Here is a 27,793-nt window from a genome sequence, read left to right on the forward strand (position 1 = left end):
GTTAGGTTAATGAAGCTCAGGCTTCTATTTTGCGATGCAGAATAAATTAAAATGCCCGTTACCCTATGTTATTAGGTCAACCAAATTGCCAGTCTGATTACGAATGCCACAGGAACTTGACATTAGTTGACACCTTGACTTAACCAGATGGAAATATTAGCATAGTTATATTTCTTACATTATAACCAAGATGGTGCCATTAACTTAAAGTTAAATTTCTTACATTGTTTGATTGTGTCCAGAGACCCATTGTGCATCAGTGTGCACATGCTTCGTTAAGACATGCAGGCAGGCGTTGTTCCAATCCTTCCTTAATCCCCTGCGCCATATTTATACCCACAAGACACTACACCTCTGTACCGCAAACAGTGGCTAATTTCATATATGGAAAAAAATCACTGGTTCACATCAAAGGCAAATCACTGGGGCATCACGTTGTTCACTCAAAGACCTTTTCAGTTTCTGTAGCTCTTAGGTTGGTCAGCATGCAAGGATCGCTAGGGTCCTCTCAGTTGAGAATTAGTCAGTTATACATTCTTTAGACCTTTATTACGTGTAAATTATTCAAAGATTTACAGTGGTTCTAATTGAGTTACAGAGACATAGCAGATATATTACATTCCAGTCTACATAGTTGCAAAAGTAGTTATTCTTTACCTCGACCACAGAATTTCAAAGTTGGAGTATGCCACCCTGTGCCATGCTTTACGAAGTATAAATGACCACATTATCAGGATCGTTCCACACTTTTCTTGCGTGATGCGTCACTCATAAAAAAACAGCGCGTCAGAACATGGGGCTGTAGTTTTAAGAGTCCTCTCAAAATCCCCTCTGTACACAATCTTGAGTCTGCAATATTGTCAGGACCCAGGTGCCTCATTACTCACTCCCTACAAGATGTGGTTGGCTAGAGGTCTCTTCCATACACACGCCCCTCAGGTAAGCTCCAAAGAATCCCTCAATCCCGGTGTCAGATTAATGAAGGGCTGTCTTCAATACAACAAGGTTAAAACCTCTCTCTCCATGGAAAATATAAAAAAATACCACTAAAGCAGCAAAAACCAAGCAACTTTTTGGACAATCACATACTTCACACTTTTTGCTAATATGCAGCCTTGGAAGCAAGCATTACATTAGGGACACCAAGTGGTACTGAATTACCTGCTCCTTCAGTCCGCAAGGCACCAACTCTGCCACAAGCCACTTGCACGTCTCCTCCTCCTCCTACAGAGTTTGCCATCAAGCACACATAATGATGAACAACCTGTAACATTCTTTAGTTTGTGTGGATCATGAGAAATGAGCAGACCATGCTGCCTAATAGCAAAAAAGCAAATGCGTGTTGATTGTCCATGGTAGAAACCTACATTGCACTTTTTGAAAATGGTGAACTGTAGCAGAAATGCATCTTAGTTTTTTACAAATCCATTGCCACTTGCTTTTCCAGCTTCTGAGACCCAAAGGTTAGGTTGCTTGGCCCAGGTGAAAACCACCTCCTGTTTGGTGCAGTTACATCACTTCTGAGTAATCTGAAAGCTATCCCGCTTGCTGTTCGTCATGAGGCTTTCCCACTGCTTTGTAGAAGACAATTCTCTCAATAGTCAGGTCTGATTTTCCTGCATGTAGTGGGACGTGCCTGGATAAATCCTTGATGGTAGGTTGATGAATATCCGCGTAGTGTTATCAATGGTAGGTAGATGAAACTCACAAATTCCACCATGAACCTTCAATAAGTGGTGGGAGACGCTGGTGATGATAGAAAAAAGTCCAGCCCTCCTTGCATTGTTTTTTGGGGGCTTTTTTTTCTCTTGCTGTTTTATCTGCTAGGACATTGGGAATCTGTTGATCAGTTATGCCTGATATCAGTTGCTTTCTTACTAATTTTGTTATATTACATTTCACATGTTTTCTGCAGATGCAGAGGTCATATCCGAGTTACGGGAGCTCCAACCCAGCATTAAGGATTTTGAAGTGCGGAGTCTGGTGGGGCGGGGGCACTTTGCTGAAGTACAAGTTGTGAAGGAGAAATTGACCGGGGACATATACGCTATGAAAGTGATGAAGAAGGAGTACCTACTGGCAAAGGAGCATGTAAGGAAAAGGGTTGCTTTGATTATCCACTCTGTAAGGGGAAACATGACGGAAATTAAGTTTTAAGGCTCACTTGCGGTTTGTTCTAGAATTGTGTAATCCCCAAATTTCGCATTGAGATAGAACTCCATATTTTACACATCTGTCCTGAGGAAAACTACACCAGTTTTTCTGTTTCTTCAAAAAAGTTTGTTAGTCATTGTGGTCCCATGGTCGATCCAATCCTTTTTTTGTGTTCAAATCATTTTTATTAAGCAAAAACAAAGATTAAATCAGCAATAAGGCATCATCATTATACAGACATAGTGGAATAGTCCCGAAATCAGTCATGGGTAATAGAACATATAAAACAAAATATGAATAAGCAAATAGATGAATAAGTGGATAAATGAATGAATAAATAAATGGATAAACGAATAAATAAATAAATAAGACTGAAAACTAAAGTACAACATCATATCAAGTGAGTTAGTAATCACTGCGCCTTTTTCATAGATGAGGTGAACAAGATATAGGAATTTAGAAACAGTAATCAATCAGTCAGCATCACATTATCATCAATGCATACAATTCCGTAGAAGTTTCCATCTATAGCCAGTCATGAAACTTCCTGTAGTTCCTCGTCGTCCTCCCTGTACATTACGACTCTGGTTATCAAGCCCCATCTGTGTAAGGTTTACCCCATGGAATAACTGAACATAAGCTCTCGGGCAGTACTCTACGGTGGGTCGAAGGTGAAAGAGGAGGAGGCCTGGTCCAGGGAGTACCACAACTTGTTGTTGCTGACCTGCCATGGCGATGTGTGTAGTGCAGGGTTGTCAATGCCCCTAATGCAGGACAGCCACTCTCTCCAAGCATTGAAAGAGACTTCTGTCGCTGATTTCCAATTGCATAGAACCACCTTGCATGCTAGTGTTAGTAAGAGATCTAGAAGCTGGCGGTCATGGTCACCCTTTATTCTCGGATCTATTGCTCCCAGAATAATATAAGAGAATTCCCTTGCGGGTTGTGTCCCAAGTACGTGACCAACATAATCAAAGATCTTGGACCAATATGTGTGGAGTAAGGGGCAGTTAAATAACATATGTGGGAGATCACCAACATCCAAAGAGCAGTTCCAGCACGTTGGTGTATCTCGTAGGCCAACCTTATGCAGTCTCTGTGGGGTCCAGAACGTCCTGTTGAGTATCATATACTTTGTTTGCGACAGTATTGGGGAAACCTTGTGTGTGAGCGCCGATGCATGTATCTTGTTCCAATCTATGTTTATACCAGTGTTGTTCGTTTCAGCTTCCCATTTGAGTTCATTACGCCTCATTGATTTGTTAGGTGAAGGTGCAAGTAGTTTGTATATTTTGGAGACAAAGTGTCCGGAGGATTGGAAGTGCGGAAGCATGGATGTTAGCCACGGTGTTGCTGGCTTGAAGGTACGTGTGGACAGAGCTGATTTTATCTTTAGGAAGGCGTAGAAGTCAATCGGAGATAGGGAGTGTTTAGCTTGTAGGGTAGAGAAGGGCAACGGCATATTGTTGTCATAGAGATCTGCAATTATGTTAATACCGTTATCAGACCAGTGGTCCCATATGGGGGGCGAGCCATTTATTTTAATCAATGGGTTGCGCCATAAGGATGCAGAGGTTGATTTATTGATTTGCAGACCATTCTTATGGAGCTGGTCCAATCTCAAAAGTGCTCTCTTGGTATTGAGCATGATGTATTTAGAGTGCGTGAGGTGTGAGAGGTCCATTGTGAGCACTGCGGAAAGCGGGGCCTTACCTATAATGGATTTCTCGATATTGATCCATAAAGGTGTGTATGTAGGATCTGCAGCAAACCAGGAAGCACCTTGTCTGTTGAGGAAGGCGGTTTGGTAATTCCTGAAGTTGGGTAAACCTATACCACCTTTCAGTTTTGAGAGTTGCAATTTTTTCATGGCAATTCTCGGTTTCTTCCCTTTCCACAGGAATTCCGTGAATGTCTTCTCTATTTTGTGCAGGAAATCCTCAGTGAAGGACATGGGAAGCATACATGCCATATAGTTAACCAGGGGGCTAATCATCATCTTTAGTGTCTCTGCTCTACCCCACCACGAGAGAAATTTCGGCGACCAACCATCTAACAGTTTTTGTATCTTCTTATATAATATATCTTCATTGATTCTCAAGGTGGTGATCAAATCCCTCTCAAATTCCAAACCCAGATATTTAAAACTCTTCTGCTGCCATGTAAGTCCAGAGTCACCCAGTATACTTTTGCTACCCAGGTTATTTAGTAATTTCACCTCTGTTTTATCTTTGTTTAGGGAGTATCCGGACACACTCGAGAATTCTTCAATTGTAGTGAGCAAGGCGGGTATAGCTTTATCAGCCTCCTCACTCAGGACCAGTACATCATCGGCGTAGGCCGTGAGTTTGATTGTGCAGTCTGTGAATGGAATCCCTTTAATCTCTGGGTTTTCCCGTATATAAAACAGGAAGGGTTCGATTGCCAGAAGGAACAAGGACGGAGACAGGGGGCAGCCTTGCCTAGTACCTTGCTCCAGGTTGAAAGGGGGGGAAAAAGCGCCACCAGCTCTCACTCTAGCGGAGGGACAGGCATAGAGGGACATGACTAGTTTAGTAAATAGGGGGCCTAGGTCGAATTTATGTAATACCGCACTCAGGTATGTCCAGTCCACTTTGTCGAATGCTTTCTCAGCGTCCAGTGTAATCGCTACGGTGGGCGTTGATAAAAGCCTTGCCTTTTCAATGACGTGAGCCAGAGTTCTGGTATTATCGCTCGACAACCTGTTTTTCAGGAATCCCGTTTGCGACGGATGTATTAAGGACGGCAAGACCTTCTGGATGCGTTTAGCTAGAATCGAGGCAAGGAGCTTGCAGTCTAAGTTTATCAGTGAAATGGGCCTGTAGTTTTTAGGGAGTTTAGCGTCCTTGCCTTCTTTGGGTATTACGGCAATTACTGCTTCAGCCATGGTGCCTTTGACCTCCCCCGTAGTACTTATTTCCTGGAAGACCTCCAGTAGCGGAGTGGCAAGAACATGTGCAAAAGTCTTATAAAATGATGCCGTGTAGCCATCTGGGCCTGGGGCTTTCCCCTTTTTGAGGGATTTAATTGCGGTAACAACCTCATGTTCAGACAGGGGCACGTTCAAGGATTCCTTTTCTACTGGTGAAAGTGTTGGAAGTGTACAATTTGAGAGATACTTCTCCATTTCTTCTTTGTCAACGTGTATGTTTTTGGCGTAAAGCTTCTCATAGAAGCCCTTAAAGATGTTTGCGATTTTATTTGGATCAGAGCTAGGAGTGCCCTTTTCATCTATCAGGGAAGTAATTGCATTCTTTTGGATTTTAAATTTGAGATATGCCGCGAGCCCTTTCCCTGCCTTGTTAGATTCACAAATTTTAAAGCGTTTCCTCCTATCTAGCTACATCACCAGAGCTATTATGTAAAGTCAATGGCACAGGGTTACCCTCTATGAAATGCAGTGACCTTTTATTGATCAAACAAGCTCTCACAACGAGCAGCTTGAACTGTCTGTAGCCTTATGATACGAAGGACACGAGAGATAAGCGAGGCAGCTTTTTTTTTGTATTGAGCTCAAAGTCTCATCCAGTATAATTTCAATGCATCTTCTTTCTTACTGAACTTTGTGCCCCAGCCCAGGGTACCTATTCATACTAAAACTATTTACCAGCTTTGTTAAAGCTTTGAGCAGCATTTCGATCTTTATTTTTGTCAGGTCTTATAGGCCTTTTTTTTGATGACCTGAACAGAATTCCCAACCTTATGTTGAGTGTTGGTAGTGCTCTCTCCTACTCCTTACCAAAGCTGAGTTGCCCAGACCAGTGTTTCTGAATGCACATCATAATATTGTGGCTTCTGGTCCCATTACTAATCTTACTTTCCTTCAGAAAAAGACTCGTATCCAGGATTTTCAGTCCCAGTTTATGATGTGGATATTGACATTACAGATGGTCACATGAAATGTATTATGTCAGAGCTTTGTCTGAAGACCTGGGCAGAGTTAATTAAAATTTAACGCTACAATCAGCAGTCCATTTCAGATTGTTCCTCCTACCTTAGTACCAGAACCATGTGGTCTTAAAAGGATCCAGAGACTGTTCCCTTCCTTATTCTTTTGCAAAGTTTGTAAGACCCGGGCAGAGTCTTTCCTAGTTCCAGTGAGCCTGTGACCTCACACAGGATGTATACGTTTGTGCGTGCAAAGCATTAACTGAAGTGGAAAGAAATGGAAAGCTGCACTTAGTAGGAGGTGTGGAACGATTCAGGTTGTTGACAAAACACTTTAACTCTGTGATCCCAAAGGCAAGGTAGGTCTTGCTTTAGTGCCTTCATCTGAACTAGCTAAATAGGGTTACTTTCCAGCCTGACTTCTGCCCCTACTGAACTTTTTTGGGGCATTGGCTCCTACATTATGGAGCAGACGTTTTTCTCTTAGAACAGACTGCACTCTAAGCCTTCTAGTTGGAATACCTTTAGGCTCAAAATGCACAACCCCTTAAATAAACAACAATTCATGATAATGGTTGGCTGTCTACTTGGTTGGAAATCGTGAAGCTAACATGGAAGAGATTTAGGAATCTCATTGGGAGATGAGAGCAGCATTAGAGCTGTATTTGCTCTCTCTGACCTGAACCAATTCTTATTAATATAATGGTTTCAGTGTGTAACTGGCCCTGATTCCAGTGGCTGTGCAGCTGGATAATGGGGTGGAAATGGTGTGTCTCAAATCTCCATCAAGAAAGCTGTTCATGTACTGAGATTTGTGTTAGTGGCAACACTGAGTAGAGATGCCTAACCTTCAGACCTAATTTGGTCCTGATGATGTATTCTCTGTTGTGACTTCCAATTTTCGGCTCCTGGCAGTACATCTTTTTACATACTGGCACTACTGGGTAATCAAAATCCTCCTCTGTTGCCGAGACTTTACTTAGTCGATCAAAAGAAATTCCAAATCACTCCTTGTTGGAGACTTCAAACTATCAAAATCTTGTAGTGTGCTCCTGAGGGATGGCATTGTTGCACACACAAGGTTTAGGAAATGCCAGATGGGGGGGCATGACTGACAAGATGGCAGTACTCCGCTAAATTCCCAAGCTCCTCGACCCCCAAACAGAATCCTAAGACATCCTGGGCCTGAAAACGGGTCTGACGACTGACAAATGAAAATGGAGGGACCTGCTGATCGACTTTGTTCCTGCAACCTCTTTTGTGCAGGGTAAAGACTGGACATAGGCTGAGAGCAGTGCTGGTAGAGCAGTGTGGCCACAATGGCACTGGCTGCCGCAGATAGTTACATCCTGTGAGTGCTGACCGGGCGGCAGAGAGACAGGAAGGACAAAGTCGCTGGGCCCTGTCCTGGCGAAGGCTGTGGGTAGCTGACAGAAGCGGGCGGGCGGGCTTGACAGGGAGAACTGAGCAAGTGGCTGCGAGGGCTGGAGAGGTCTGCCTGCTGGGGGCCTGCTTTGGAGAAGCCTACGGGCTCGCTGGCGACAGTGGAAGGGACAGGATGTAGCTTTGGTGCCTGACAAGTGCAGGAGCAAAGGCAGAGTAGCAATACTCCGAGAGTCAATTGGGCAGCGCATGCACAGAAGGGCCTATGGCTGAGCTGTGTGAGGATTGTGTGCGCTTGGGGTCCAACCTCACAGTTGAAGGAATAAACAGGCAGATGCTCCAGGTGGGGGCGGGGGGTGTATGATCAGGCCCAACTTGGAGGCGGTATATTAAGTGGAGATAGGTGGCCCCCCTGATCCCCATTACAGGAGGACGTTCTCTCCTTAACAGTGAAAGTTGATTCTCAGAGCTTGCAAGAAAACTGGAGGAGAGGGTTGAAAACACGAGGGCCACTCATGTAGATGTAACCTACGATTTGTGGGCTTCCCTGAAGAAGCAGAAAGAACGACTCCAGAACTGTTTTTGGAAAGGTGGCTAAGGAGAAAATCTCCTTTGGAAAGGAGAAATCTCAGTAGTAGAATGGGGTATTATCCGATATAACCAAAGTCTCTCTCTTAGCCTTTCTCTCCACAAGCTACCAAAAGTCCGGGCCCAAAGAATATCTTGCTTGAGCACCCTGTTGAACCTCTCAACCTGTCCGTTGCCTTGAGGTTCATACAAAGCAGTGGTGATATGTTTGATACCACAATCTTTAAAAAACTCTTGAATTTCTGAAGATCTAAACTGTACCCCATTATCAGAAATCATTGTTTCAGGACAACCTTCTCGAGCAAACAGCTCTTTCAAAAACAAAATCACATTACTTGAATTGGGATGAGAAATAAGCTTGACTTCAGGCCACTTAGAATGGTAGTCAACCACCACAATAGCAAACCTACATTCTGCTGGTAAAAAATTGAAAGGCCCTGAAATGTCAATTCCCAATTTTTGCCATGGATATTCCGGCCACTTAACTGGAATCAAAGGAGCAGGACTACACTTACAAGTCTTATCACTTTCTATACAATCTGGGCATTCTCTCACAAATCTATCCACAAACTTATCTACTCCAGGCCACCAAAAATTAGATCTAATCAATCTCTTCATGGATGACATACCCATGTGACGCTACTGACTAAGTTTCAAAATAAAGTCACGGATGCCAAAAGGTGGAATACACTTTCCAGATCTAAAAACCAAATCACCTTCTGTAACTAACTCTTCCTTAATATTTGAAAAGGGTATGAGATCACTAGACACTTCGCCCTTAGGATGCCAACCCCTCTTGACATAATCTCTCACTTGACAGAGCAAAGTGTCATCATTCATATTTTCCTTCCACATTTCTTCAGTTATCAATTTAAAATTTTCTGAAACAGACTCAGTAATACTAACTACAACTTCTTCATCAGCTGGTTCATCAACACTGTCACATGGTAGTCTGGACAAACAATCCGCAGTCACATTCAACTTCCCTGGAACATACTCAATGTCAAAATTGTACTCCTGGGGGCGTGACATAAGCCTGGCTATACGAGCTGTAGCTCTAACTCCACCACCAGGCGACAAAATATTCACCAAAGGTTTATGGTCAGTCCTTAACATGAACCTTGCACCCCAAATGTAATTCCGAAAATGTTCGACTGCCCATACACAGCCCAAAAGTTCCTTTTCGATGACAGCATATCCTCTCTCAGTGGCAGTGAGTGTACGCGATGCAAATGCCACATTCCACTCTTCCTTTCCAGAATGTTGTGAGAACACACAACCCAAACCGTAAAGACTAGCATCCGCTGTCAATAAACACAATTTATCCAAACAGAAAGGTCTGAGAGTAGGAGCACCCACCATATCAGCTTTTATAGAATCAAAAGCACATTGTTGTCTATTGCCCCATACTAATTCCACATCCTTCCTAGCAAGTTCTCTAATGGGCTCCATCTTGGTAGCAAAATCTTTGATGAATTTGCTGTAATACTCACAAAGACCCGAGAATGACAACAACTTATCCTTACAATCCGGTGCAGGTGCTTTCAAAATATCGTCAACTAATGACTTCTTCGGAGACACACCATCTTTAGATATTGTGTGCCCTAAGTATTCCACAGTATTCTGAAACAATTTCCACTTTTTACTCTTGATCGTCAAACCAGAGTCACTTAAAACTTTACATACATTTCTTAAATGTTCACAATGAACTTCATTATCTTTAGAAAAATAAGAATGTCATCCTGAAAACACCTAACGTAGTTTCCCATTTCCCTGAATAGATGAAACATTGACCTTTGAAAACTGATGCCGCGGAGGCTAATCCAAACGGCATCCGCTTAAATTGGTACAATCCCTGAGGGGTAATAAAAGCTGTTAAGTGTCTAGATTCTTCCGTCAACTCAATCTGATGATATGCCGATCTAAGATCGAGAGTTGAAAACACTGTAGCACCACCAAGCATGCTCACTTCTTCATTTATGTTGGGGAGGGGATGACAATCAACAACGATATTAGCATTTAAAGCTCTCAAATCAATGCAAAGCCTCAAACTTTTATCAGGCTTTCGAGCAAGAACAATTGGAGAAACCCATTCAGATGATTCAATCTCCTCAATTACTCCATTGTCCAACATTTCTTTAAGGGAATTTCCTAATTCCTCTCTGACATTAAGTGGCACATTCCTAAGCTTTTGTGTAAGGGGAATAGCTCCTTGTTTGAGCTTGATGGCATGTATAAAACCCTTCAATTTGCCTAATTTTTCTGAAAAGACATTAGGAAATTCTTTAGCTAATTTTTCCCACCTACTGTCACCTTCGATGGATACAATTGAACCTTTCAGTGGGAAACTATCATCATATATTGTGACAGGTTCTTTACTTCGCGTATTTAACATAATTCCCAACTTCCATTGATCTCTCCATCCAAGTACATCAACCCCTTTCTTCGCTACATACAATTTAATAATTGCAGATCTTCCTTTAAAATAAATAGTAGACTGCAAATAACCAATAAAGTCGATGTTTGAACCATTGAAACACAGAGCATTAATATCAGGAGAGGAAAGATCTTTTTCAGATAACTTCAGACCATATTTCTCAGAGAAATAATCCCTAGTAATGATGGTCCAGGGGGAACCTGAGTCCGCCATCAATTCAAGGTCTACATTCATAAAATTCACAACACATTTGGGTGAATTAAGTGCTTCTCCATCAACAGCCCCAATATTTATCAATGACACCACCATGCCACCTTCTCTCATCATCTCTCCAGTTTTAGAATGCTCACATTGAATACAAGGAATCTCACAAGAAGGATTAGATCTCACAAATGAGACTTCATTTTTCTTGAAGTGACTATTATTGCGATCACTACTTCCTTTTTTCAAATCTCTACATGCTTTAGAGAAATGACCAATTCTCCCACATTTGCTACACTCTTTGCCAATTGCAGGACCGAACTTAAAAGATGCGACATGGTTATTACTACCACATCTATAACACACAATTTGATTTCTTCCAACATTCTTATTAGATTGAAAATAGTTTTTTACATTGCTTATAGCACATACATCATCTCCCGTTTTATCACTCTTCCCACCTTTGGTATTTTCTTCAATAGTTTTCATCCATTTATTGGATTGTTCAAAAGCCTTAGCAGTATATATACTTTCTTTCAACGTAGGATTCCCCAAAATCCACAATTGTTCTTGTGTTTTCTTACACTTTACATTTACTATAATCTGGTCTCTTATCATTTCGTCCGTAATCTCCCCAAAATTACATGAAATGACTAATGACCTCAAAGCAGTTAAGAAATCATCAAAACTTTCAGAATCTTTTTGAGCCCTTGTATAAAATTTATAACGATTAAGAGCAATACTAGTAGTGGGTTTAAATCTAGTTTCAACCCGTAACATGGCTTAATTAAAATTTCCCAAATCACCAGGTACAGGAGGGAGAGTCCTAAAAATAGCTTGTCCTTCCGACCCTAAACAATGAAGGAAAATATTCTTTTTCCTCTCATTACCCATTCTTTCCCCATCTATAGCTTTAAGGTAAGTTAAAAACTCTTCCTTCCATCTAGTCCAAGGTATAGGAGGATCACCCTTGCTCTGGAGAAATTTTGACGGAGGATCAAATTGCATGGTTGTGAATGAATAAGATAATAGATACCTATGTACCTAAAGTACTTATGTATCTTATATTGATTACAAGATAGTGTAATTAACTATGTTCACACAGCACTATAATATAGCATCTTGAATAAAAATAAAATTCTCCAGCTAAATGAAGAAAAATATGAAATACGTTTTCAAATGAACCAATCACAAAAATAAGAAATACAATATTGTCAAATGCCAAATGTAATACGTTCTGAAATGAATTAATAGCTAAAATATGGAATATAATACTCTTAATGCAAAAAGATGCTTTAACAAACTTTTCACTGTTTAATAATACCAGTGACATCAATACAGTGTCTCCGTGTGGTGTAGGAAGGTCGTTTCTGAAGTCTAAGTGGAAATAATTTCCAGCGTTGCAAAGGTATAAAGTTGTTTAACAAACTCCATTTCGTAGACAGTTTCCTTCGTTCGGCAAAATGTTTCTTGCATTGCTATGGTGATTCCAAAATGGTTGCTCGCCGTATGTTGTACGCCGTCGTTGCGTAGTGACGTCAGCCCGTTGCAACCAATGACACGGCACACCTTCTCTGCCACGTAGTTGTTGTCGTCGTTGCGGGAAGTCTTGCTGTTTAGCAACCGTAGAACACAAGAAGATGCAGCGCTACTGGCATTCTCGCGACCCAAGAAAGCTCAGCGCGGGCACTAAGAGGTTTGAAAAATGCTGGAAAGTTTTAAGAATTATGAATATCTCCAAATTTGTTCACAGAAAATCGCCGTTTTTGCTGAAGCAATCCTCGTACTTTCGCTTCAACAATCCAACAATCCTCCGGCATAAACATTCAATGTAGACAAAAGGAAACGAAGTAGGAAGAGAATCTCTTCAAATAAAGCCAAATTTGATGTTAGAAATCTTATATTAATAAGATTACCTTCCCATGTGAAAGTAGAAGTCACTTGTAATAAAAGCAATTCAACTGCAGTTGATCCAATAAGGATAGCAAGTAAAAATGTTCACAAACAAAATATCCAAGTTGTACCACTCCTGTGCTGAAAGTAGAGTAGATAGGTACTGGTCACCCTCGTCGCCAATTTTGTAGTAAATTATAGTAAATAATTCAAATAATCCAAGTATAGATGGTACTGGTTTAATGATATCAGCACAGTACTCTCTTCTTCAAGTTCAAGCAGGGATCTGCCAGTACAAACACATTTACAGGAAAACAATTCTAAAAAGAATCTTCACACAAGTGCATGTGCACAGAACTAAAGAACAGCATATTAAAAGAGAAACACACTAGAAAAATCTTAAAAGAGAAATAGCACATAAGAATATGAATAGAAAATACAACAGGCTTCCACATCAATTCCCCTTTTCTGCGAGTCCTTGGACCTTTCCTCTTAAATATCAGTAGTTCCCACTTTCCTACGTTTATAAATTTACTAAACCATTCGAAAAAAATTCGGGGGGGTAGGATCTAACCATATCGTTGCTATACACAATCTCAATATAGCCATAGCAATATATAATAGCTTCTTCTCTGATTCAGACAGATCCATATCGCCTATTCCCAACATTATAACCTGTGGTGACAATTGTATCCTATGGCCAATAATCAGTTCTAGGCGTAGTCCAATTTCATTTAGCAGTGGAGTCAGGCTAGGGCAGGATGCAAACATGTGAATACTATCCAAAGCAAACTCCCCACATATATGGCAGTTTACTCCATCAACCCCGCCCCATTGTTGAATACGATGTGGAGTAATATACAGATCTGAAAGAAACAGGTTAGTATTAGATTCCTTACCTTAGAATATCCCCAGGCGTCAGTCTGGATCCGGAAACTTTTGCGTAGCAGTACCCCTGCGCGTCGGTAGGCGTCGTCTGCAGGCATCCCCTGCGGCTCCGAGTCCGTCGTTGGCATCGTGTGCCGTGATGACGTCGCTGGAGTATATAGACGCCGCCTCCGTGCGCTGACGTCAGTTCTTCTTTTTTCCGCGCCAGTTAGCGCAGATCCGAAGAGCAGTACTCTGGTCTTTGACCAAAGTTTTTTGATCTTGTTATCTTCTTACGATGCCGGTAGGATGCCCGGTTTTAAGAACTGTGATGACTGCGACCGCACGATGTCGGTCACGGACCATCACCGACTCTGCCTCCGGTGCTTGGGCCCCGACCACGATGTGGACTCCTGTGTCGATTGCCGGGCCTTGACGAGTAAAGCTAGGCGGGAGCGGTCCCGCAAGCTACTCGAGCTGCGGGTGTCGGCCCCACGTCGAGAGAGGTCCCGGTCCGGCCGGAGGTCGAGGGAGCGGTCGAGGGAGCGGTCGCGGAACCGCCACGAACGCTCCGGAAGTCGTCACCATTCATCTGGCTCCTCAGGTAGGAAATACAAGAAGTCGGGGCGTCGTCATCGTACCCCCGACTCCCCCCGATGCTCACGCGATGCGGCCGGGGGTTTGGGTGGCCCCACCCCCGCGGCTCCGCATGTGCTGCCGGCGCGGCCTGCTCCATACCCTACGGTCCCTGGGCAAGACGCGACGCCCGAGGAGATAGAAGAGTTCCTCATGGCCATGAGGAAACTGGCTCCTCCGACGGAGCCTTCGGGCCCTGTGGCCCCGTCCGGAGGCCCTAGTGGGTCGGATGCTCCTGCCTCGACGCCGTCGGGTGCTCCGGCCCCGGCGCCGCCGATGGCTCCGGTCCCGGCGCCGCAGGGGCCTTCAGGATCGACGCCGGCTGGCCAACCGACCTCTCCAGCGCCGCTTCCATCGGGGCTACCCCCGACGCCGACCCCGCACGACGCCGGTTCTCCGGCGCCGGGCGGCGCCGCCCCCATACCCTCTCCGATTCCGGTCCCGGAGCCGAACCGGCGTCGCCCGACGCAGAGTCCGACGCCGAAGGGGTCTGTGAACCCCGAGGAGCCGGTCTACCTTGTTGATCCCGAATATGATGAGGAGGTAGATTACGGAGAGGAGTGGGAGGGGTATGAGGACCCTCTGACACGTGAGTGTCAGTACAATGTGGACTGGACAGGTGACTTGGGTGACGCCAGTGGTCTAGATGACTCCCCTAACCCTGGCTTTGTCTCGCCTCCTACCGTGGCTACGGAGGAGGGGGCTGCTTATTCAGTGGTGTTGATGAGGGCTGCCAAGGCCTTAAACCTTGAGCTCCCCGTCGCGGCCGTGAGGACCAATCTCCTCACTGAGGTCCTCAAACCCCAGTCATGCCCACAGGAGCCACTGCTGCCATTCAACGAGGCCTTATCTGACGTTCTTTTGGGCACGTGGTCCAGGCCTGCTTCAGGTTCGCCTGTTGATAGGAACGTGGCCAGACGCCACCGTCCGTGTTCGGATGACCCCAAGTTCCTTTCCACCCATCCCACCCCTGAGAGTCTGGTGATCCAGGCCTCAACTTCCCAGACTGCATTCCCATCGGCCCGCCCGACCGGGAATCTAAGAGGTACGACCAGTATGGGAAAAAGGTCTTCTCGTCCCGGAGTCTGGGACTGCGGTCTTGCAACACCGCATGCCTCTTAGGCTGCTACACCCACTCTGTTGGATACGGTCGCGGACCTGCTGCCTGAATGCCCGCCGGAGGTACGGGCTAAGCTCGGCAAGGCTATGATTGAAGGCCAAGACGCAGTGAAATACTCCATCAGGTGTGGTCTTGATACGACCGACTCGCTGGGCAGAGCGATGTCCACGACGGTGGCGATTCGTCGCCACGCCTGGCTGAGATCAGCCAACTTCTCGGCACATTTCCAGAATGCTTTGATGGACATGCCGTTTGATGGCAGTCGCCTGTTTGGCGACAAAGTGGACCACGCGCTGGAGCGCTTCAAGGACTCCAGTGTCACGGCCAAGTCCTTGGGTCTCTCGACCCAGCGCCAGCAAACGGGTTCGTTTCGCTCCTTTCGTGGCCAAGGAAGGGGCGGTCCCACACGTGCTGCCAGCCACGCGCTGCAACAAACTTATCAACGCGGTGGCGGCCGTGGAAACCGCCGTGGTGGCGGTCGGGGACAACGGCGGGGTCAGGCTACATCTCCCCCCGCAGCATCCGCCACTAAATCCTCCTAGTCCGTGCTTTCAGGCCCATGTGACGCCGGTGAGGGGCAGGGTTCGCCATCACCACTCCCACTGGCGCACGATAACATTGGACAGGTGGGTGCTGCAGATCGTCCGAAGGGGCTACTCCCTCCCCTTCGAGACCACTCCTCCAGCCATGCCACCGCAGAACCACCGTGTGTCAGGGGACCACTTGGCACTTCTGAAGGAGGAAGTTACGGCCCTCTTGGCCAAGGAAGCCATCGAGCGCGTTCCTGGGCCAGAAGTAGGGCGTGGTTGCTATTCCCACTACTTTCTGGTACCCAAGAAGGACAAAGGGGGCCTCCATCCCATCTTGGATCTAAGGACCGTCAACGGCTTCCTCCGGAAGGAGAAGTTCAAGATGTTGACATTGGCTCAGGTCTTGGCTGCTCTAGACCCGCAAGACTGGATGGTAGCTTTGGACTTGCAGGATTCATATTTTCACATCCCCGTCCTGCCGGCCCACCGGCGTTACCTGCGGTTCACGGTAGGCCAGGAGCATTTTCAGTTTATCGTGCTCCCCTTCGGCCTTACCAGTGCCCCACGGGTGTTCACAAAGGTGATGGCGGTGGTCGCAGCCCATCTGCGCAGGTTAGGGGTTTCAGTCTTCCCCTACCTAGACGACTGGTTGTTGAAGGCGGGCTCGCCCCAGACAGTCGTCCACCACCTTCAGATGACGGCAGACCTCCTACACGAGCTGGGGTTTTCCATCAATGTGCCGAAATCACACCTGTGTCCCTCTCAAAAGCTCCTTTTCATCGGAGCGGTTCTCGACTCGGCGCAGTTTCGGGTTTATCCTCCGCAATTGCGAGTCCAGGATATTCAGGCTTTGATTCCCATCTTCCAGCCGTTATCCCGGGTTTCGGTCAGGTTGACGCTGCGGCTGCTGGGGCTGATGGCTTCCTGCATCCTTCTGGTGCATCACGCCCGGTGGCGGATGCGGGCTCTGCAGTGGGACCTGAAGTTTCAGTGGGCCCAGCATCAGGGCAACTTGTCCGACCATGTCTTGATCTCGGAGGGCACTGCGAGACAACTGCAGTGGTGGCTTACGGACCGCGATTGGGTCAGGGGCAGATCCCTCTCCCTTCCCCAACCGGAGCAAGTTGTTGTGACGGAAGCGTCCCTCTAGGGCTGGGGAGGCCACTTTGGAGAGGCAGAGATCAGAGGCATCTGGTCTCCGGCGGAGTCCCGGCTCCATATAAACCTGTTGGAGCTGCGGGCGATTCGTCTAGCACTGAAGGCATTCCTCCCCTTTGTCAGCGGGAGTGTAGTGCAGGTGTTCACAGACAACACCACCGCCATGTGGTACTGCAACAAACAAGGCGGGGTGGTGTCGTGGACCCTTTGCCAAGAGGCTCTGCGCCTCTGGCAATGGGTGGAACGTCAGGGCGTGACTCTGATGGTTCAGCACCTGGCAGGTTCTCTGAACGCCAGGGTGGACGAACTCAGCTCGATGGATCACGAATGGCGTCTGAACTCAGACATGGTGCAAGGCCTCTTTCTGCGATGGGGAGAGCCTTGGTTAGATCTATTCGCCACAGAAGACAACGCGCAATGTCATCAGTTCTGCGCGTTGGAGTTTCCAAGACGGCACTCGCACGGCGACGCCTTTCGGCGCGAGTGGAGTTGCGGTCTGTTATACGCCTTTTCGCCTATACCACTTCTGCCCAGAGTGCTGAAGAAGATCAGGCACGACCGGGCCCAAGTCATCCTTGTGGCTCCGGACTGGGCTCGAAGGTACTGGTATCCCGAGCTACTCAGCATGTCAGTCGGTCCCCTGATCCGCCTGCCCCTTCAGGAGGACCTTCTGTCGCAGCAGCAGGGGACGGTCCTCCACCCGAACCTGTCCAGCCTCCACCTCCATGCGTGGAGATTGCGCGGCGACAGTTGAGGCCATTTGACTTGCCTCCTGAAGTCTGTGATGTGATTCTGGCAGCCAGGCGTCCCTCCACGAAATCTGTATACGCCTGTCGGTGGAACAAATTTGTGGCATGGTGCACAGCAAAGGCTGTGGATCCTCTCTCTGCCCCTCTTTCTGAGGTTCTTCTCTTCCTTCTTTCTCTTGCCCAGCAGGGCTCTGCTCTGGGTACTATCAAGGGCTACCTTTCTGCCCTTTCGGCCTTTCTGAGGCTGCCTGATCAACCTTCTTTGTTCAAGTCCCCCATTGTAACAAGATTCTTGAAGGGCATCACACACATGTATCCACCAGTTCCGTTTGTGATGCCTCAGTGGGACTTGAATCTGGTTCTGACCTTCTTGATGTGTGCTCCCTTTGAGCCCCTTCATTCCTGTCCTCTCCGTCTCTTGACTTTAAAGACTGCTTTCCTGGTTGCCATCACCTCTGCCAGGAGAGTGAGTGAGCTCCAGGCTCTTTCTGTCAAACCTCCTTTCTTGTCCATTCATCCCGACAAGGTGGTTCTACGGACTAGACCTTCTTTTCTGCCCAAGGTAGTCTCTGCTTTTCACATCGGGCAGTCCATCACCTTACCCTCCTTCTTCCCGCCTCCTTCAAAGGCTGAAGAGCGGCTCCATCGTCTGGACCCAAAACGTGCGCTTTCATTCTATATGGATCGCACGCGCCAGTTCCGGGTGGATGACCAACTGTTTGTTGGCTACGTGGGTGCGAAGAAAGGACGGGCGGTACATAAACGGACCATCTCTCGGTGGGTCGTTCTGTGCATCAAAGCGTGCTACTCTTTGGCTCGGAAGGAGCCTCCTGTTGGGCTGAGGGCCCATTCCACTCTGGCCACGGCGGCTACTACTGCCCTGGGCCGGGGAGTCCCCTTGCAGGACATTTGCCAGGCAGGTACGTGGGCCTCGCTGCACACTTTTGCGAGGCACTACTGCCTAGACAGTCAAGTCCGGAGGGATGGCTTCTTTGGCCGTTCTGTCCTCCAGGACTTTCTGGTGTAATATTGTAATGGTTCGCAGACCCACCACCGGGGTTGGTATTGCTGGGGTATCTATTCTAAGGAAAGGAATCTAATACTAACCTGTTTCTTTCAGATGAACAAGTTACTTACCTTCGGTAACGATATATCTGTAAGAAACAGTAGTTAGTATTAGATTCCTTACCGCCCCACCCATCCTCACCGTTCTGCGAACTGATACCTAGGGTTAGGGACATCACTTTCAGGGCCCTAGTTTCAAAATGGCACCAGTGTTGGTTCTCACATGGCTCTGCGTGTTCTGGCGCGGAAAAGCTGTGTGCAAAGAACTGACGTAGGCGCGCGGAGGCGGCGTCTATATACTCCAGCGACAACATCACGGCGCACGACGCCAACGACGGACGCGGAGCCGCAGGGGACGCCTGCAGATGACACCTACCGACGCGCAGGGGTACTGCTACGCAAAAGTTTCCGGATCCAGACTGACGCCTGGGGATATTCTAAGGTAAGGAATCTAATACTAACCACTGTTTCTCACAGATATATCGTTACCGAAGGTAAGTAGCTTGTTCGTTTAGCCATGTCTTAAAACATTGAACCTGCAGGTTTGCCGATATAGTGGCTGAATAGCTATAGCCAAATTACTACTTTTCGCACACATCCTGCACAGCCTGTACTCCAATTTGCCAGCGGTTAAAGTGCTTGTCTAGTTCATCACTTCTAGTTTCGTTTACCAGTTTATACATCATAGAAATGTTTGATTGGCCTCCCTGAATAGCTTCCACTAACGGAATACGAACCCACCTGACATTCTTCCTACAAAAAAAATCCCTGATCTTCAAAAATTTGAGAAAATGCCTATTACTTACCCTAAATTTTCGTCCTATACAATCAAGTCATAATCCCCGTTTCCGTAACAATATCACCTATTGTCAGGACTCCTTGTGCATTCCATTCTCTAAAATAGCCATCCCTGAGAATGTCCTGTAACCGAGTATTCCCAATAAAAGGAGTGTAAATATGTAATCTCCCCACTTTAAATAATTTCCGGACGGCGGTCCACACCTTAAAAGCCGCCAGCAAAATCTTGAACCTTACCCGCTTAAAATAAGCAAAGCCAATATGCCTGAAAAGCGAACCCTTAGCCTCTTCCCCATAAATTAAGCAATAAATTGACACATCAGAGCCGGTAAGATCCTCCCCATCTACTAGTTCACCTATATGTCTCAGCATTATTGACCAATAATAACACTGAAAATTAGGTAGAGACCAACCCCCCCTCTCTCTCGGTAGCGTCATATATTTCATAGCCCTGCTGGGTCTTTTTCCTGCCCATACAAACCAGGAAATAATGCGTTCCATTTTTTTAAACCAAATCTGATCCACTAATAAAGGAATGGCTCTCAGAATATACAAAATTTTAGGGAAAAAATCATTTTTACAACGTTGCATCTCCCCATCAATGTTAGCTGCAAATTATCAATCCGTCGCGCCTCAGTTTCTATTTTATCTAACAAGGGGCTTAAATTAATCTCCACAATCTCCTCAGGTTTGGCACTAATCTCAATTCCTAAATATTTAGCATGGCAACAACCCGTGCATCCACCAGATTAATTTTATTGTTGCAAATTATTTGGATTTTGGCCTCGTTTAAAAGAAATCCTGATATCCTGCCGAACTGTAATGTCATACGTTGAATTTCTGGTAGTGCACTATGCGGGGAGTCTGTCAATATGGCAAGGTCATCTGCATAGCCCAAAATTTTAGTATCACCACCTTGGGCTCTAACAGGCTGAATCAAAATATTGGAAAGAAATTATTTAATTAGGGGATCAATGTAAATTGCAAATAATAACGGGGACCAGGGACATCCCTGCCGAGTACCTCTTAAAATGTTAATTGAGTCAGTCAGGCTTCCCAAAACAGATAGCTTAGCCGCTGGATTTTTATAGATGCTCTGAATGGCACAAATATAGCGATCACCAAGACCATAATGCCTCAGTACGGCCCATAAAAAAGGCCTGGAGACCCTATCAAAGGCTTTCTCCGCATCCAGCAGAATTAAAGCCATAGGGTCTCCTGAAACCTTAGTAAAATCAAATAGAGCAATTGATCGGCGTATATGGTCGGTCGTTTCTCTTTCAGGGACAAAGCCATGTTAATAAGAGGACACAAGTTTCTTAATCACCCCAGAGAGCCGATTCGCTAAAATCTTAGCATAAATTTTGATGTCACTATTGATAAGCGTGATTGTTCGGTAAGACCCCATATCAGTGGGGTTATTACCTTTCTTTAAGAAAGTAATGATTCTAGCTCTCTGCCATGATCCAGGCGGTGCTTCCCCTTTTTGCACTCTACGGAACAACTCCAACATAACTGGAGTGAGCTGAGATCGGAAGGTCTTATAAAATTCTCCTGGAATAAAATCTGGGCTGACAGCCTTACCTACAGGGAGAGAATCTATAGCTCTCCAAAGCTCGTCAGCTCTGATTTCAGCCTCTAATATGGCTAATTCACCAGGGGAAAGGGCCTCGACCTCAACCTCTTTTAAATATTCCTGAATTTCCCATTATAGTACCTCGTTATCGTTAATATCCTCATGATACAATTTTTGATAACATTTTTGAAAAGCTAGAGCTATAGCCCCTACCTCGGATACTAAGCCAACATCCTGATCGCTTATACTCTTAATCCGTGACAAAGTCTCTCTTTCCCTAGTTCTCGTAGCTAACATTTGTCCCTCTCTCTCTCCCTGTTTTCAAACATTTTTGATCGCCACGCTACAAATTTACTAGCAGCTTTAGCCTGCGACAATTCAGTTATAGCTGACTGAGCAATGATGGTCTGTGTTTGAGCCATATCACTATCCTCACCCTGTATAATCACCTGAATCAAGTTTACCTCAGCCTCCTCTAGATCTTTGTACAGTCTATTTTTACCTTCTCTTTCCTCTGACTCTCCCAACCATATCGGGTTGTTTCCCCCCTTATCCCAGCCTTAAGCATATCCCAGACATTTTGAACATCTGTGCTATCCAAATTGTCCTCTAAAAAACCAGTAATCCATGGGGACATATCCTCAATATTCTTGCTATCCGTTAACAAACCTCGGTTAAATGTCCAAGCGTCTGGTTTGATCCGGCTTGGTTGTACATTAACCTCGAGCACAAGCGGGTTATGGTCTGACATAACTCTTGGGAACCGGGTCACACTGGAACCTAGAGCAAGTGATGGAGAAATAAAAAAGTAATCAAGCCTAGAGCACGTCCTATGGGGTGCAGAAAAAAAGTATATCCCGGGTCATTCCGATTAAAGACGGCCCAGGCATTATTATATATATTCTTATTATTATATTCTTATATAGCGCCAGATTCGACCCCCAAAGGGGTATCTCCGCGCTTGCCTTGGGAACCCGTCCTGGCTTTTCCCTGTGAGATAGCCCCTACAGGGCATCCCCAAGGTGAAAGCCAGGCACCCGCCGCGGGGGGGGGCGTTGTGGAGATTAAGCAAGCTTAATGCCCAGAGTTGCAGAGTGTGAACCCATGATTAGGTCAGGCACCGAAGCGAGAATTATCGAGTCCATGGACATTTGAGCTCAAGACCCTGCTGCGTCGGGAATTGAACCCTGGTCCCGGGTCTCTATCAAACCGTTCACATCCATCATATAACGTAAGGCTCCATATACTTTAGGTTTCCTCCCTACATAAGACATTCTAGGTTGGTTCATAAGTTCACAGTCAAGATTTATATTGAAATCCCCACAAATAATAAATGGGGCTGGCCAACCTACCAGCTCCAAGTTTAGCCACTTATACAATTCAGGATCATCAAGTACTGGGCCGTATATAGAACATAATGTCAAATTCTTGGGCAAGATGGCGGCGGCTTGAACCGAGCGAGTGTCACCCCTGTCTGACTCGGCTAGTTTATGATTGTTTGTATGGAGTAGGAGAAGCTCTTCGTAGTGAAAGGAAGAAAAAAAGCAAGTGGAACTTCGTGGTCGTACCCGTACTGCTGCTCGGTGTTTGGTGATCTGATGCTGATTTAGTGGGGAGCTCAGAGGCTGTGGCTCCGGTCAGCGCGGCTGGCAAGCACCGCCTTACAGAGTCGAGCGCACCTGGAGACCTGGCGGCTGTGGCTCGCAAGGAAAACTGCTGAACACTCAGACCGGTCTTCATACGACCGGAGTTGAACCCAGCCCGATGCCTCCTCTGAAGAACAGGAGCGGGTCTGTAGCAGCAGCGGCAAAAGTTACGGAGGAGGGTCCGGCCGGCATTAAAAAGAAAATACCGCCGACAGGAGAGACTGCTGAGAAGCCGGGGAGGCAGGACAAGACCGAGAAACCCGCCTCGAAGGGAACGGTGGTGAGTGCTAAAAAAAATAGCGCTGCTGAAGGGGAGGCTGCCAGAGAAAACTGCACTAGGTGGGAAGCCCGGGACTCCGGTAGGTGTGGCAGGAGCTTCGGGACGGGGGAAAACAGCTTCCGTCCCGGGGATGTTTCTTGTGAAAGCAAACTCGGGTAAAAAAGACACACAAAACCCTGAAGATATGCAAAATTCACTTGCTGGTAACAGAACTATTGGCGCTGATGGTAGAGAATCGGCTCCGGATATGCAGGGCATGTGATTAGTGCTAGTGTATTAAATAGTTTTGGAATGTTGGAGCCCCCAGAGATTGTGGTTCAAGAACACAGCAATGTGGCAGTGTCCGAGGGATTGCCTATTTCATCAGCTGGGAAGTTTCCTCATAGTCAGCATGCTGATTAGGGTGATTTGTTGGCCTTCTTTACGCCATCGCGGGAGAGAACCGAGAAAGGTGCTATCGTCATGACAGATCCCCTGGATGAGGATAGTTTTTTCTCGCCTGCGGAAGAAACCGAATCGGATATAGACTCTAAAGACTCTATAGAGGGCTCTTCAAATGGAAATTTAACTTCAAATGATGAAAGTGGCAGCCCTCTGTGGTAAATTTAATTACCCATGCTTAATTTATGCGGTAGAATTCAATAAGAATAACTCAGAAAAATAAGAGGCAAAATCCGTGATATTTGAGGTTTCTCAAAAAGGGTTTTATTCCTTAAAAAGGAATTGGGTATTTGGCTCGAGCCAAGGTGGCATACCATTCCGTCACCACGTAGGTTCGGGAAGGGACTGACAGACCATACTTTATTGACAATCATTCATATATATAGTCAATGCATTACAGTAAAGGCATATGCAGAAGGCGTAACAGCTGAGAGGAGAGATAAAAGACATACACGTAATAGAAAGGCGTTACAATAGGCGTGCATGAAGGCCTGAACTAGAAACGTCATTAACATGTCACAAGTAGGTGGATCCATAAGTGAATCCTGCAATGTCAGCAGAAATACATGGCAGAGATGCGCGCGCAGGCAGCATGACGTGTAATTGACGTGTAACTGGAGGGTGAAGGGGACTTGACATTTAGCCTTACATGAGGAGACAGAAGTCTGGGATGTCAGATCAACCTAATCCCAAATCGTATCTAATATCTCATGTTTAAGGAACTGTATTATCTGGAAGGAAAAGGTCTCTCGGACAGAGGCTATTCTCTACTGACTATGAGTGCGTGTATAAGCGTCTACGTGTCGACATGAGATGCGAGGGGGCATGGGCCTACCATGGTAACGGGAGCTATGAATTACTTGCACGGAGACAGTGAGGCCGGGCCCTTTGCTCTGCAGCTGGAAGGATGTTTACTTGAACTACGAGACAGGAATGTATTTTCGAGGAGCGGAGCAGATAATTTGAAGGCTGAATACAGTCTTGGCAGGCAACAGGCTGAGCCAAGCGCCGTTAGCCGCGCAGGGAGTAAGGCAGAGGTCACGGGTACAGATGCAGGCCCAGGCTGAGGCATTCAGAGTCAGAAGGCAGGAAAAGGCTCGATGGCAGAATTCAGGGCCTACTTCGCCAGGGCTAGAAAACGTGTAAAGTACACCACATAAAGACGTTGGCAAGGCATACTTAGGAACGGAATATTCGACCCATTCATGGTGGATCTGAAAGAGGACATGTTAACGTTGGACGCAAATGTATTTGCGTCTTCATAGCTGGAAGTGGAGGGAACATACATGTACTTGTAGTGCATACACTGAGTCGTTGGGGTCTAAGATAGGGGACACAATTGCCCATAAAAATTCATATTTCCTCATTCCCTCCTTGTCCCCTACGGACCCTTCATGATATATCGATCCTCATGAATCGATCAATCTGTTCACGTAACACCATTTGCTCTTCTTTCTTCTTTTCGCGTTTTGAATGAGAACTTGAATGTGGAATACATGATGTGGCACACAGGCCGCAAATCGCTGGCCCACATTGCAGACATAGGCAGCAACTGAATACTATAAGAAGGGCAATGCCTAGGAAGGATAGGATCTTCCATCCCCAGGCGGTCAACGTTGTCCAGAACCAACCGGACCAAGTCCAGGTGCTTGGATTCTGATGTATCAAACTTGCAATCTTATGAAGACGTGTTATAGCTTTATATACTGTTGGCGCGTTTTCTGGAATGAAAACACAGCAGCTCGACCCGATGACCTTACAGGCTCCGCCCCTATCTGCTAGGATGACGTCAATGACAAGACGATTTTGAAGAACAACAACCCGCATGGCGGACTGCTCCTCTGTTAAGTTGCCTAGGGCAAAAGTAGTCTCATTCACTACTGCTTCGAGGGTTCTAGTTAATTTGCGTATCAGTTTACTATTAAAGACAGCACCTAAGTAGGGAAAGAAACCTTTATTGAAGTCTGTGTATTGCTCCCATGCCGTTTCAGTGTAGTCGACAATCGGGAGATCTCTTCGAAGTCTATTGTTTACTAGATTGGTATTTCTGTGATAATCAGGAGGGGCTAGGAAAACAGGTGGCAGAAGGAATGCAACATAACAGGTACCATCCCAATCTAAAGGTAAGCGTATGTATGCGGTATGACCACAAACGAAGTAGGAATGACGAGTAGCTCTGAATGTAGACTTGCCTTGATCACTGAATTCGACCACAGTAGTACATTTACTATGACCTAAGTGTACTGAACCATTCTTTCTGACACATAATTCACCGGTAACTGGTAATACTGACATAGCAGGCAATACTGGTGCAGCTTCGGATTCAACCGTCAAAATCATGAGGTTAATTGTGTAATTACCTAATCCATATACTTCATTTTCTAGATCAGTTCCTGTTCTAGTGGGAAGTCCCTTGTTGTCAGGGTAACAGGCTTTAAGCAGAACTAAGTTCAGGTTCCCCCAAACCCAATTTCCTTCGTAAACAACAGTGTCAGAATCTAAAGAATTAATCAATCTAAACCATGCACCACATGAGCCGTTGTGAGTGAACGGGTACGGAAAGAGGGGCGAAACTCCCTTGTATTTCTGGTATGGAGGGAGTCGGCCACATATCCAACAATTTGTAGCGTTATTAGTCTGATGGGAGTGATGTAACATACTAATGAAGGTATTGTTGCGCAGCGCAAGTCTGTAAGACAATTCGTGCGGAGGTAATTCGCTAAAAGAATGTTCGGCAGTGACGTTGTAAGCAGATTGTGCACGCTTGAAAATAGGGTAATAGATATGCAGTAATATACTGGCAGCAATAATCAGAAGACTTAGAAAAAACATAATCAATAATGTCACTATACAGTGACTACGAAGTGATTTACAATATGCACGTTTCTAGAGTTGTCTCTGTCTATCTCTCTCTCTATCTTGGTCTAGGGGATACATGTCAGAAACTAATTTAACCGATTCACCTAGGGGAGGACTTAAACAATTAAACTGTCTGACTTGCTAGACCGTAGTTTCAGTCTATATTTCTCAGAGGCGGTTTTCTCAACCAGGGGGAGTTTTGAATCAGTCTGTGGAGGAGGGCAGGGCTTAGAGTCCAAGTCCGAAGGGAGTCCGTGAAACTTCTTAATGTGGCTCGAATGTAGCCACCCTTTTCTGCCCTCCACCTTAACAGCGGTCCTTGTCGTCAGAAGAACCAATTTCGGGGTTTGCCAGCGGGGCTCCAGTGGACTTCTCCGGTCGAAGTTACGAACGAAGACAAAATCGCCGGGGACCACTTCATGGGGCTTCACCTCAGTGTTGTCGGGAAAAGCTGCAGCTACCTGTGAACGACAAGATTGTAGTGCAGACATCAAGGAGGCAAGGTAATCTGTCAGCATAATACAGTCAACATCTGTGATCTTACGGGGTATAGGCGTCCCCCACATATTTGGTGGCCTACCAAAGACCACTTCATACGGGGATAGCCCGGTTCGAGAATGCGCCACCATCCTCATATAGAAAAGGGCAACTGGCAAGGCTACTATCCAGTCAACGCCTTTCTCTCTACATATTTTTGAAAGTCGGATTTTCAGAGTCTGATTATGGCGCTCCACGAGACCTGCTGCCTCGGGATGCCGGACACAGTGGAACTTCCACTGATAGCCTAACAGGAGTGTAATGTGTTTCACAAGCTCGGATGAGAATGGCTGACCGTTATCTGAGTACACGATACGGGGCAAACCATACAGTGGGAAGAATTCACGAACCAGCTGCTTGGCAGTGGTCGGAGCAGTGTAATCTGGGACTGGATATGCTTCTGTCCATCGGGAAAGTGCACATACGACTACGAGGACATACTTGAATCCCCTACAACGTTCCATCTGGATATAATCCATCTGGAGGACTTCAAAAGGGTGATGGGGAGGCTGAAATCCACCTTGCTCTACGGGAATGCTTTTGCCTGGATTGAACTGACAACAAATCATGCAAGTACGCACTTTTTGTTTGGCTGCTGCTCGTAAGTTTTTATTGTACCATATGTGTTGAATACTGTCTAGCATGGCTTTTTCTCCTAGGTGCGCTGGACTATGTACAGTGTTAATGATGACTTGAACCATAGAGTCTGGGAGAAACCATGTAGATTTTCCCTTCGTCATCCATCCTTGATCTGTTTGGATCCCTCCTAGTTCAGTCCACTTCTTGATTTCGTCTGGTGTGGCATGTGTCTGTATGTCAATTACATCATGTGCGGGATCCTTGACTGTCCTGCAGTGTGTCGGTGTCGGAACTATTGTCTTTGTCAAGTCAGTTACATGAATTCGATTCTGAGCAGTTTGCTTAGCTGTTCGGTCTGCCAGGTCGTTACCCTGGGAGATAATATCG

The 27,793-nt window shown here is 46.0% G+C and overlaps 1 protein-coding gene across 1 annotated transcript in view; it reads left to right on the forward strand.

Annotated features, from left to right (window-relative positions):
- The window catches only part of CIT (citron rho-interacting serine/threonine kinase), a 1,473,679-nt gene that overhangs the window by 44,035 nt on the left and 1,401,851 nt on the right, over positions 1-27,793 (forward strand). Inside the window, exon 4 of the mRNA XM_086942878.1 lies at positions 1,916-2,091. Within this exon, the coding sequence (XP_086799004.1) occupies positions 1,916-2,091 (176 nt within the window). The remainder of the gene's footprint in view (positions 1-1,915; positions 2,092-27,793) is intronic.

Source organism: Lissotriton vulgaris, chromosome 11, assembly GCF_964263255.1.
Source record: "Lissotriton vulgaris chromosome 11, aLisVul1.2, whole genome shotgun sequence".
Taxonomy (NCBI): Eukaryota; Metazoa; Chordata; class Amphibia; order Caudata; family Salamandridae; genus Lissotriton; species Lissotriton vulgaris.